Here is a 12,169-nt window from a genome sequence, read left to right as displayed (position 1 = left end):
AAATGTTCAAAAATTTAACTATTACTTCGTAGTTCGTATGTAATCTGATGAAGAGTGAAGATGTTGAATGTAGAAGAAGTCAAGAAGATGAAGAATGGAGTTTGTTACAATGACGGCGTAGATGAAGAATGGAGTTTACTCTAAGAAGTAAACCTAATTTCCTAATATAAATGTGGTATAAAAAAATAATAATTAATTTTTATTGAAAATTACCGGGTACCCGCCGGTTCCGGTTCTGGGTACCCGCCGGTTCCGGGTACCCAGTCCCGGAACCGGTCCCGGCGGGTACCCGGCGGGTAACGGTTCCGAAAAATTGAGAACCGGAACCGGAACCATTCTCAATCGGTTCCCTATTTTAGGAACCGGAACCGAAACCACTCATATCGGTTCCAGTTCCAGAAGCGCCGGTTCCAGAACCGCCGGTTCCAAGGCGGGTATCCGGTTCCGCTGCTCACCCCTAGCTAAAACCATAAGAAAAACCCAACACTATTTTGTTCGATAGGAACTCGATACATGTTGTAAACTTAAGTTGAAGATAATTCTTAATGGTGCTCGATGCATGATTGTGCTTGTGGTGTTTGATGGAGCTCGATGGTTTTCGATACGAGCTCAATAATCTTGTTTTTGTCTTAGGTTGCGGAAAGGTATCGACTTTACTTTTTTTCATAGGAAAACTGTTGATAAAAATATTTTCATGTGTTATTATTTGCAACTGTTTTAGCATTTACTGTTATGAGATTTTGTTCATATAGACAGTGAATATATAATAGTTGGAAAAACTGAAACATATACATCAGTTATTGTACATGTTTCAACCTACAACGCTCCAACAAGCTTTCTTTGATGAAATATAGCAAAAAAATTCCTCATATTTGCATGTTCGTATAGAACTGAGACTAAGACCATCTCCAGTCACGATCTGAGCAACCGGATCGTGAATGAGACAAAAAGAGTTTTAGAGAAAAAAATAAAAAATAAAAATAGAGAACCAATCTCTACCGATCCTTCTCACTCAACAATCCAGGACTGAGGCACTTTTTGAAAATGAATATGACATGTGTCATTTGTTTATTGGTTGGTTTATTTTTTTTTTTAAATAAAACATATCTAATTAAAAAGTGACTTTAACAAAATAAAATTAAAAAATATATATCAAAATTCGTGGTTTTCAATTCTCTATAGATAGCGCACATTATTGATATATTTTCATACTTACTTTTGTGACTTGTCTTATTTAATTTTAATTGTATGATAAGTTTTTTATAGTTATAATTACGTTTTAAAATAAATCCCGTTTAATTTATTTTTTATATTGAAAATTAAAAAGTAATAATTATATATGATAAAAAATAATTATTATAATTTTTACAAAATTATAATTTTGATTGGATCGGATCACGGTTAGATGAAAAAAGAAGTGAGATTGGGTTGAAGCTGAAGATTGTGTAGACGGATGAAAGAGAAAGTAATAATATTTTAATTAAGATTAGGTTGAAAGAGATTGTGAGTAAACATAGTCTAAGAGGTCTTTTACCAAACTCTTATCGGGTAAATGTTCACCAAGCGTTACTTACCTTACTAAGTGAGCTTTACAATGACCAAAAATCTTACCATTCTTGCATGGTAAGAGGCACAACTAGGAGCACGAAACTTACCTAGTAAGTTAGGGATAAAACTTTTACCTGATAAATGCTTACCGGGTAAAAGATGCTTACCAACAATCTAATTTTTTTAGAGCCAAGAATGGTACTCAACAAGGTAATTGAGGGTGGTGACTCTTATCTGTAAGCGTCTGTGGCTGTTTACCAAACTCTTACCAAGTAAGTTACCTTACCGAGTGAACTTTGCAATGACCAAGAATCTTACATGTAAGGATTATAATAAGGATCAAAAGTCTGACCTTGTAAGTCAGGGAGAAGATTATTACCTGGTAAGTGCTTACCAGGTAAAATACAATCATCAACAATATATTTTGATGACCAAGAATAGTACTGACAAAGGTAATTGAAGATGGTGACTCTTGTCGATAAGCATTTACCCATTAAGTGTTCATCGTTTGGTAAACGACCCCTAAATATACAAATTATTGGTAGGATATCGTCAAAAACACACACACACACGCCTTTCTTGTTATGAGTTACAAATCTATCAAGAAATGAAAAAATAATAGCGAATACACTGTGTTTCTTCATTAACATTACTAAAAAAAGCATCGAAAAGCTAGTTGGACATAAGCTAATGAAACCTCTGTCGAGCACATTTGACTCAATCGAGTATCAACCATCATCAACATCTCGTCAGAGTTTTTCCAATGAGAAAATAATAGAGCTCGTTTTGAGGTTGACATACACTAGAAAGCCTTTTCGTTTTTGGATCATCGCAAGTTATCACAGATTCCATCAGTAGAAGATAGGAGATTCCTGTTTCAGTTTCATCTTGAAGATCTTTTCTTGCTTTTGTTCTTTGTCAATTTGGCAGTATTCACCTTTAATTATCCCATCGAGCGTTTTCATGTTGGATTCTTGAAGGTTTGTTTTATTTGGTCGTTGTTGGTTTGGGAGAGAGAAGATGAGAACAAAAAGACATGGATGATGAGTACTACAACGATAATGTATTTATAATACATCTAAAATGTTTAAAAGGGATGTTCGGTTGTGGTTTAATAGGCTGTATTGCTTATATGGCTTATCCGCCCAACCATAGATACTCATTCAGTTGTGGCTTATTTGGTCAACCAATGATTTAATCACTCAACTGGTAAACAGTACTCGTTAGACTCATCCATTTAATATTCCATTAGTTCCCCAACACGTAAACGTGATTGCTGCTAGTATTCTACCAATGATTAATGGGTATTTGAGGATAACCTATGTAGCTAATATATAAATGTGTTCACGTATGATGCTTAACAAATTCATTTATCAAAACACTTGTTTTATTCAGATAAAAATATAGGCTGGGGATAAAATGTCATTTATAACATTTAGCACAAACCGAACAACAACTTATGAGTTTTATCATACATACGACTTTATCAATACCGACAACTTTATTCATACAGAAAATTTAATAGAATGTTTTAATTTTTATATAATTTTAAGTTTATAAGATTAAAATATAAAACGTCTTATACAAAAATGTTACAACATAAAATTCCGAATTCAAAAAAGCAAACCAATAAAATTTAGATTGTTTATTTGAAACAACTTATGTTTTTCTACAAAAGTGCTTTATCAACTTATTATAAGTCAGAAGAGTTTTAATTCTTCAAAAACTCTTTGTTACCGGTGTGATACCGGTATAAGTTGTTTATCCAAAGACTCAAAATTGTTTATTACCAATACCGCACTTAAATAAGTCAATAAGTTATTTTTATAAACAATCCCAAATACCCGCTTAACATTCTTAATTGCTACGGTTATTAGCAAATCAAATGAGACCTTAATTTTGTAAGTATGATAATTTTTGGAATGTCGCAAATAAATTACGTTGAAAATAAGAAAAATGAAGTGGGACCCAGCGTCATCAAAATCACAAGGTACACGCTTCTTCTTCCTCCATCTTCTCAACCCCGCCATTTAAATCTTCAAAATTCTCCTTCTCTCTCTCTTTTGCCCTAACCTCTTTCTCTCTCTAAAACTCCATTGTTGCTGCTTCTACTCTCTCTCCATCACTTCTTTTGCAATGATGTCTCACTCATACGCAACGGATGCTCAAACGAAATCCGCCGACCTCGCCGCCACAATCGTCGCCGCCTCAACACCAACGGAAATTGCCACCGCTTGCGCTTCCATTGAGTCATTTCTGCATAAGCACTCACCTGACCAGTCTCGCTGGTTCTTCTCCCTCACTTTTCCAACCCTAATTTGCAAAATATTCGGTTTCGATGAACAGAAGCCCCAAAACCCTAACGGTAACGGTTGGATTGACGTTTTAACGTCGGCTAATGATACGGAGATCTCTGGTAAGGTCTTAAACCTTCTTTCTCCTACTGGTGTCTTAATGACTTCAGTTACAGCTGTTGATCGGTTATCTCTTGTTAAATATGTTTTCCCGATTGAACGCTTGCCTGAATGGGTCCGGCTGACGTTACAAAACGCTAGGGAATGTGCTGTTCTGTCTGATTTATGCCCCTTATTCAAAGGGAGGCTTAAAGATGGAGTCCCGTTTCAGGTTCAGTTGAATATTTTGGAGTATTACTTGTTTTGGTTTGCTTATTACCCTGTTTGCAAAGGAAGCTGCGCCAATCGTACCAGGGTCGGTGCTAGCACAAGTAAAAGATTCAGGTTAGAGAGTTGGGCCTGTAAAGCAATTCCAGTGTTTGGTAATTCTAGTAAGCCTCGTGGAAGTGAGCAGAAGAACAACGACAGTGATAATTTGTATATACGACTTTTGCATGCTTATCTTCGTTTCTTTGTGCCTTTGAGTGATTTGAATTCTCATTCGCCTTACCGGAGTTCATTGTTGCATTACTCTTCAAGTTACAATAGTTCTGTTCTTGAGAATGCAGAGTTTTTTGTTCATACGCTTATACATTTCTGGATTGTGGATAATGACTTCTCGCCTTTGTCTGTTAAACTTTGCAAGTCATTTGGTATTGTACTCCCTCTTCGGTCGATTCTAGCTGAACTTCCACCCACAGCTGGGTTGGGTGAGGTTGTTAATGTGTTTGTGAAGTATCTAAATTCAAGTTTAGTTCCCAATGCTGTTGAGGGGTGTGATCAGGTGGAACTTTTTAAAACTACTGCATGGAGGGCAATAGGTTCTGTTGATTTGAAGTCCAAGGAGATATTTTCTGGTATGGGATCTGTTGGTTATTGGAACTCATGTATCCAGAGGCCACTCTACAGATACATTTTGAGAACATTCATGTTTTGTCCAGTGGAAACTTCTGTGAAGAATGTTTCTCAAGTGTTTTCCCTTTGGGTCAACTATATGGAACCATGGGCAGTTAAATTGGATGAAATTCCAGAGCTTGATGTGAATGCAGATACTTTGAAGAGAGATTCTGTGAAGGCGGTTAATATATCTCAACCACATGAATATTCATCCTCTTGGCAAGGCTTTGTGTTATCAAACTACCTTTTCTACAGTTCCCTGGTTATGCACTTCATTGGATTTGCTCATAAGTTCATTCACACTGATCCAGAAGTTATAGTGCAGATGGTATCCAAGGTTTGTTTTTTTTTATTATTCTGTCACGATAACCATTTAGCTTTGATTGTGAAATTGCTGAATTCCTGAGATCTTTTATTGATAAAATCCAAGTTCATTGTCTGGACATTGCTTTTGAACTGGTTTGTCTTCTTGGAGCCGAGTTAAGTTTCTGGTTGTTCTTGTGATTCAAGATATATTTACATTCTATTATTGAATCTTTAACCTTTTTGTTGATAAAATATAAGCTTGGTGGTATGGTTTAGCTTGTTGAGATGGGGTCAGGTCATTCAAGTTTTATCCGTACAGAGAAATTCACTTGAATGAATAGGGAGTAGGAGGGCATGGTTATGGAGCCTTGCTCTTCAAGAAATTGTTCTATTTGCACATATTTTTTCTGATCATAGTTTAGATTAGTATATATGTTATGCGTAACATGGCTTTTTGATTAGCATTTTTCAGATCCTAGTCTAAGTGAAAACTGATGAAATTGAACTATCTGTCCCTTGATGCAGAAGCCATCATTTAGTCATTGAAGAAGATTACAACTTTGTGCATGTTGAATGCACTGAATAATTTAAACTAATTCATTTGTTGAATTTGGTATACCAACTTTGAATGCTAAAATATTTTAATGAAGAAAACACTAGCATTGGAAAATAGAACTAATATTAGATCAATTGTATAACCACAGTACCTAGAATGTCAATAAGCCTTTTATACTAAACTAGTTGGGCTAGATCAACCTTTTTATCATTTGTGATGGCTCAATTGTAATCTTGGTCTTCTTTATATGATCAATATCATCATTTAAAAAAAAACGTTTGAGGTGTACTCCTCAAAGCGTGCCTTGAGCTGATGTGGTAAGTATGTGTGTGAGGCGATGCCTATGCTACTCAAGATGAGTCGTATGCATTGGTTTCTTGATGTGGTGTTTTGCAGCAGACGAGGCATACTTTTTTTTATTAGTAACGTTTAGTTAGGTTCTTTTAATTGAAACCCTATAGTTTAGACGGTGCCTCTCTTTCGCATATGGATTTGCTCTCTTTTCCTCCCTTGCGACTTCCCTTTTCTCTCTCACAACAATTCTCTTCTCTACTGCTTCAACCTATCTCTTCTTTCTTCTTCACACTTCCTTCCCTCCCTCCATCATGTCTTCTTCCCAGTGTACTAGCTGCAAGAAAGAAAATTATGGCAATAATGGTAAAATTATGCAGTATAAGTTTTCTGACTTGGACGGTCTCGAGACTTACACTCGCCTCATCGAGGGAAAACCTTTTGCCTCGTGCTTTTGTAGCTTAAAATTTTGGTTGCACTATGTCATAATGTACCTAAGGAAGTCAATAATGAGATCACCTAGTATTGAAGATACTTGCAAGATGCAAAGTTTTCTTATCAACAAAATTTTGAGGAGACGATGGATTATTGAGCTTATTTTGTTAGCGGTGGTAGTGGAAGTGGCAATCAATTAGATTGACATGGGTGCGTCCTAATAGTAGTTCTAGAGGTTATGTATCAGTTTGTGGAGAGTAAAATAGATGATAGAACGACTTCTGCCCAAAAAATGACTCTAATGAGTACTAAAGAGCACCATAATCAATTGTTTTGGGTAGTGGTGGATTCTTTTTTGAGAATGGTATCCATTTAATCATACAACAAACCTATTATAATTCATAACTAAACATATCATATAGGTTGAGGATTTAAAGCTTCTACAATACATGAGATGAGGACTTGGATACTAAAAGAAGTGAAGACAACATCTAAAAATTGGAAACGAGATGAAAACGAGATGAAAACTTCAAAATAAATAGGGGTTACATTATATTATCAAATGGTTGGTTAGATACGAGAAATCAAAGTCTAACAATTATTCAATAATTGTTTTATAAAATTTCTGATGCATTAGATTGTGTAAAAGGTTCACAAAAGCTGCTGGGATTGCTTGATAGTGTTATTGAATGATGTGGCCATTGAAAATGCGGGTGCATTCAAAGCAACTGTAAATTAATGGAGAATAGTAAGGGTTGTATCAGACTTCGTTGGCTTCTCATTGTGTCAATTTGATGCTTGAGAAAATTGGAGAATCGCCCAACAAAATAATTTTTAGCTTATTCGCGATTGTGACAAATGTTTCTTCAGTGCAAATCATTTATTTATGCACAATGTCAACAAAATGACGCATGAGCACCAAAGCTCAGACAACAACTAATTATACCGTCCTTTTAGTTGGGATTTTCAATCATGCCGTGCAAAGTCAATCCTCCTTTTCACGCATCACATACTTCATTTCTTTTGCAAGTGACCAACCAAAGCCATGCTATTTCTTATATTATGCGTTAATGCTAATACAAAGGAAAGAGCAAAAGGAGTTGGCAGTATCATCATTAACCATCAATGGTTGTTGAGTTTGGCAAGAAAATTTGCAACCAAAGATCTTCAACAAGTTGCCACACGATTTGTCATTGCATTTTTATTTTAAGTATAGTTTCTCCATGGTGAGGTTTAAAAGTTGAAGCGGGTTGATACCGAGATACCAAAGTTGAACAAAAAATTCATTTTGACAAATATCCCTGTTACTTCTCTTCTGCAGGTTGTAAACGTGTTGACATCGTCTAGGGAACTTGTGGACCTCATAAAAAATGTGGACACTGTTTTTCATTCGATTCCAGCTGGATCATCCAAGTCAGTGCTTAATACATTATACAGATTCGTTCCTTCAATCCGTGAACAGTTGCAGGTAAATTCATATTGTAATGCAAACATAATATTTGCAAATAACTTGTTAATTTAGATTGCTCTTCTGCACGTTTCAATTACTTCCTGGTTTCAGTTTTGACGGCTAGTTCTATCTTTTGTTCTCCTTATGGTTGATGTAATTTAATGCATATAATGAAATTTGATATGAAATGAAAATGTCATAATAGCATGGGTGTCATTTGTTTTGATTCTTCTTTAATTTTGATTTACTAGGACTGGGAGGATGGGTTATCTGAAACTGATGCTGATGGATCATTCTTGCATGAGAATTGGAATAAAGATCTGAAACTATTCAGCACAAGTGAAGACAGTGGACAGCAACTTCTTCAGGTTTTTTCTCTTTGCCCTCACTTTATTCTGAACATAATCATTGGTATAAATACTACTCTTTCCATCCCAAAATACATGTCCAAAATGAAATTACACAATTTTAGAAGTGTGTAGTTATTACACTTTATAATTAACTACTACTAATAATTTGGGAAGTAATGAATTCTCCATTTCATAATTAAGGTAGAATTGAAAAGTAGGCCCTTACTTTTGGAAGTGGACGCTTATTTGGTGGTAAACTAACATAGAATTGTGGACTCTTATTTTGGGACGGAAGAAGTATAATACACCTAATAGGGTTACATCTTAGCATGTGGTTGTAACTTAAAAAAAAAAACAGAGATGAAAGACTTAGGGTCTGTTTGGCTCATGCTGAGATGAAAATGGGAATGAAAATGAGAACGGCAGGGAATGAGTTTTCGTTCCCCCCCCCCCCCCCCTCTTTAACCAGGAATGAAATTTTGGGCTTCTGGGAGAATGAGCCCATTATATTATAGAAAACCAAACAGTTCATTTTATTTTCATTCCCATTGATTACTGCCTAATACCTCTAACCAAACACCCCCTTATAGTTCAAAAAAGCGACGACCCTTTTATAGTTCTTCTTTGATCGGGGGAACGAAGGTCTTTAGGTTTAGGTTTATTTACTACTCCTTATTTAGATACCACCATTTGTTAATCTCTCGTTCATTCTTACTGCAGCTCCTTGCTTTGCGTGCCGAATCTGAGCTTCAAGTTACCTCACATGAAAACCTTCCTAACAACCTACAGCTTCTAAGTTCCCTCAAGGCCAGAATGGGATTCTTATTTGGTGGCAACATCATAAGATCTCCTAGCATAATAGCAGAAGGAAAACAATCTGAAAAATCACATCATCATGAGATATTCCGGCCTAGAACCGCTGGAAACCGACCGACAACAGACATACGTTACAAGGGTGACTGGATGAAGAGACCAATCTCCAATGATGAGGTGGCATGGCTGGCCAATCTACTTGTGAGATTGTCTGGGTGGTTGAACGGAATTCTTGGGCTGAATCCGTGGGAGAATAATGGCCATGTGGGTCCTGCCAGCTGGTCATATGTGGAGGTGTCAGGGGGCGATACTTATGGAGCTAAGGATACAATGAGGTTGGTATGGAGTTGGGTTATGAAGTTCATGAGAGAACACGGTATGCGGGTGAATTTGAGAATGTTAGCTTCAAAGAAGGTAGTGACTGTGGTACTTATTGCTATTGCATTCAGTGCACTCAAGAGAATGCTTTCAAACTTCCATCTGGTCTAACTTAGAAAGGAAAAAAAGGATGATTTTACACATGTTTTCGTGTTGTTGAAATGTTAGCGAACGCATGGTGTATTAGAATCGATTACATATGTGCATACGTCTTAAAAAGGAAAGAATTTTGGCACTAGTATTCTCTCTCTCAGTTTCATTCGAGGTATTTATGGAAACAACCGTACTACTTTCTCGGGGAAGAGCACATGTACCCTACCGCAGATGAAAGGTCAATGTACATCTACCCCTTGAACCCTAGTTTTGGTTGGGGTATGCTGGTCGGTTTGGTTTGGCTTATTTCTTTGATGCATCATCTTCGTTGGCCATGCTGCAAACGTTTGTTGCAGGTATGAGTGCATTCTGCAAACGATTGTTGCAGGAATGAATGCATTCTGCAAACGGTTGTTGCTGGTATGAATGCATTCTGCAAACGGTTGTTGCTGGTATGAATGCATTCTGCAAATGATTGTTGCAGGTACACTACTTGTTGTACTCATGCCTCAAAATTACCGACTGTTGGATGTTCAATCAATGAATTTCCACATTGTCAAACAAGCTAGGGGCTGTTTGGTTGGTTTTCTATTAAATCTTGTATAGATAAAGCTGTCTATGTGAAGTATGGTTAGGCTTTTGTTTGTGCGGAGGTTTTTCCTAGATGAAGGATCATGTTTTTCATTGGGAGGAGCAAGTTAGAAAAACTTGGCTTTCTGCATAAACATCTCCTTTAGAAGCTTATTGAATAAGTCACTTTATTTTATCAAAGCATTGCTAAACAGTTATCTATATCTATACTATACTATAAAGCATTTGACAAAAATTCTTAAAAACTATTTTTTATGCACGAAGTACTGGACATTGATGCAAATTACTTAAAATTTCATATTACAAGTAAATTATGCACAAGTACAACTTATTAAAGTTTCATGTTTGAATTCGTGTAACTAACTGTGGATAAACATCTTATTTAAAATATAAAAAATTTAAAATATAATTAGGATAATTACCGAGTTCTAATAAAATAATTAATTATTATCTTTATAAGAAAATTATATTGTTAAACCAAATGTAAATTACTTCGTTATTGAACCTAAATTATATTATAATATTGAATTAAAAATTACACAAAAAATAAGGAATTTTAAGTAGTTAATTTGATACTAATATCGATATAATTTTGTCAAAATTTTATGATATCTTCAAATTTATATTTTATTAAAAATAAAAACTTCATCGTTTTTTTAAAATCACATAAGACCATATTATAACATCGACTGAGATAAAGAATAAAATGAAATATTAAAATCAAAATGTATCTCGTTGAATTGCGCAAGTACCCTTCTAGTTATATTATAAAGCATTTGACAAAAACTTTTAAAAACTATTTTTTATTCATGAAGTACCGTTTATTGATGTATATTACTTAAAATTCAAGATTACAAGTAAACTGTGCGTGAGTGCAACTTATTAAAGCTTCATTTTGAATTCATGTAACTAACTTCAGATAAACATAATCAAATAGAAGATAAACATTTCATTTTAAATATAAAAAAACTAAAATATAATTAGGATAATCATTGAGTTCTAACGAAATACTTAACTATTATATTTATAAAAAATTATATAATTAAAACAAAAAAAAAATGAATCAAAGAAATACACAAAAAAAGGAGAAATTTTAAATAGTTAGTTTGATACTAATATCAATATTTTTTTATGATATTTTCATATTTATATTTTATTTAAAAATAAAAATATTATCTATTTCTCAAAACCACATAAAATCGTATTATAACACAAAAAATAAATGAAACACTAAAATAGAGATGTATCTCGTTGCATTGTGCGAGTACCATTATAATATATAGCTAATGGAATAAGCTGGGAGTTACATTAACTTCATTAAGATGCTAACAAAAATGCCTCTTAATTTTACGTGGAGGTAGGATTGGGCTTGAGACTTGGCCTGGTGTTTGTATCCCTAGTGATGGTAGCAAACCGGTTGCAGTCTCGGTCCTGGAATATTGTAAGTGGTTAAGTCGGATTTGGTCCTGGTTATAACTGGTTGGCAGGTAAAGTATTGGTAATTGGTGTTATAACTAAACCTGCTCTTTTTTAGTTTATAATATGCAAAAAATCCAAAAATTGTCCTTAAGGCTGCTTTTGGTACATGGGACGGGACATGACAGGACGAAACAAAACCCACTGTCCCATGTTTGGTGCAACATGAGATAGAACAAGAACTCACTGTCCCACGTTTGGCGCGACATGGAACAAGGACAAGAACTGGGACTAGATGAGACAGCATGAGACAAAAGAGGTTTTTTCTTGTTCCACCAAAATAGGTGGAACAAGATGGGACAAGAATGAGACAGAAACTAAAATATTATTAATCTACCCTAGTTTGATATATAACCTTAATATGATATTTGTTTTAATGGTCATCCGCTAGTTTCAGCCGCCGCTACCACTACCGGCGGTCACCGGCGACCACCTCCACCTCCTCTTCCACTACAACAACATCCTCCACCGCCTCCACAACCATCGTCCATGAAGTCCATTGCCACCTCTACCATAGTCGACCACCGACCACCACCTTCAACTCCTCCTCTACTGCAACAACCTCCTCCACGACCTCCACGACTACCGTCGG

The 12,169-nt window shown here is 35.4% G+C and overlaps 1 protein-coding gene across 2 annotated transcripts; it reads left to right on the top strand.

Moving 5' to 3' along the window:
• The first annotated feature begins 3,646 nt into the window (after positions 1 to 3,646).
• Positions 3,647 to 10,175, top strand: LOC112522268. Of its 2 annotated transcripts, XM_025131389.1 has the most exons (5): positions 3,647 to 4,798; positions 4,883 to 5,175; positions 7,748 to 7,894; positions 8,128 to 8,244; positions 8,947 to 10,175. In XM_025131389.1, the coding sequence occupies exons 1-5, from the start codon at positions 3,685 to 3,687 to the stop codon at positions 9,526 to 9,528; spliced, it is 2,253 nt and encodes a 750-aa protein (XP_024987157.1). In that variant the 5' UTR covers positions 3,647 to 3,684; the 3' UTR covers positions 9,529 to 10,175. The 2 variants fall into 2 exon arrangements, with proteins under 2 accessions (XP_024987157.1, XP_024987156.1); XM_025131388.1 differs by having other exon boundaries at positions 3,647 to 5,175.
• Positions 10,176 to 12,169: the final 1,994 nt, after the last annotated feature.

Source organism: Cynara cardunculus (assembly GCF_001531365.2).
Source record: "Cynara cardunculus var. scolymus isolate 2C chromosome LG 11, CcrdV1, whole genome shotgun sequence".
Lineage (NCBI taxonomy): Eukaryota > Viridiplantae > Streptophyta > Magnoliopsida > Asterales > Asteraceae > Cynara > Cynara cardunculus.
The sequence above is the reverse complement of the archived record's forward strand: the minus strand, read 5'-3'. Positions and strand labels throughout refer to the sequence as shown.

Coding starts and splice junctions, on each gene's coding strand:
- LOC112522268 (XM_025131388.1), top strand. CDS start 3,685: ATGATGTCTCACTCATACGCAACGGATGCTCAAACGAAATCCGCCGAC. Junction 5,176..7,747: donor TAGTGCAGATGGTATCCAAG/GTTTGTTTTTTT, acceptor TCTCTTCTGCAG/GTTGTAAACGTGTTGACATC. Junction 8,245..8,946: donor GTGGACAGCAACTTCTTCAG/GTTTTTTCTCTT, acceptor TTCTTACTGCAG/CTCCTTGCTTTGCGTGCCGA.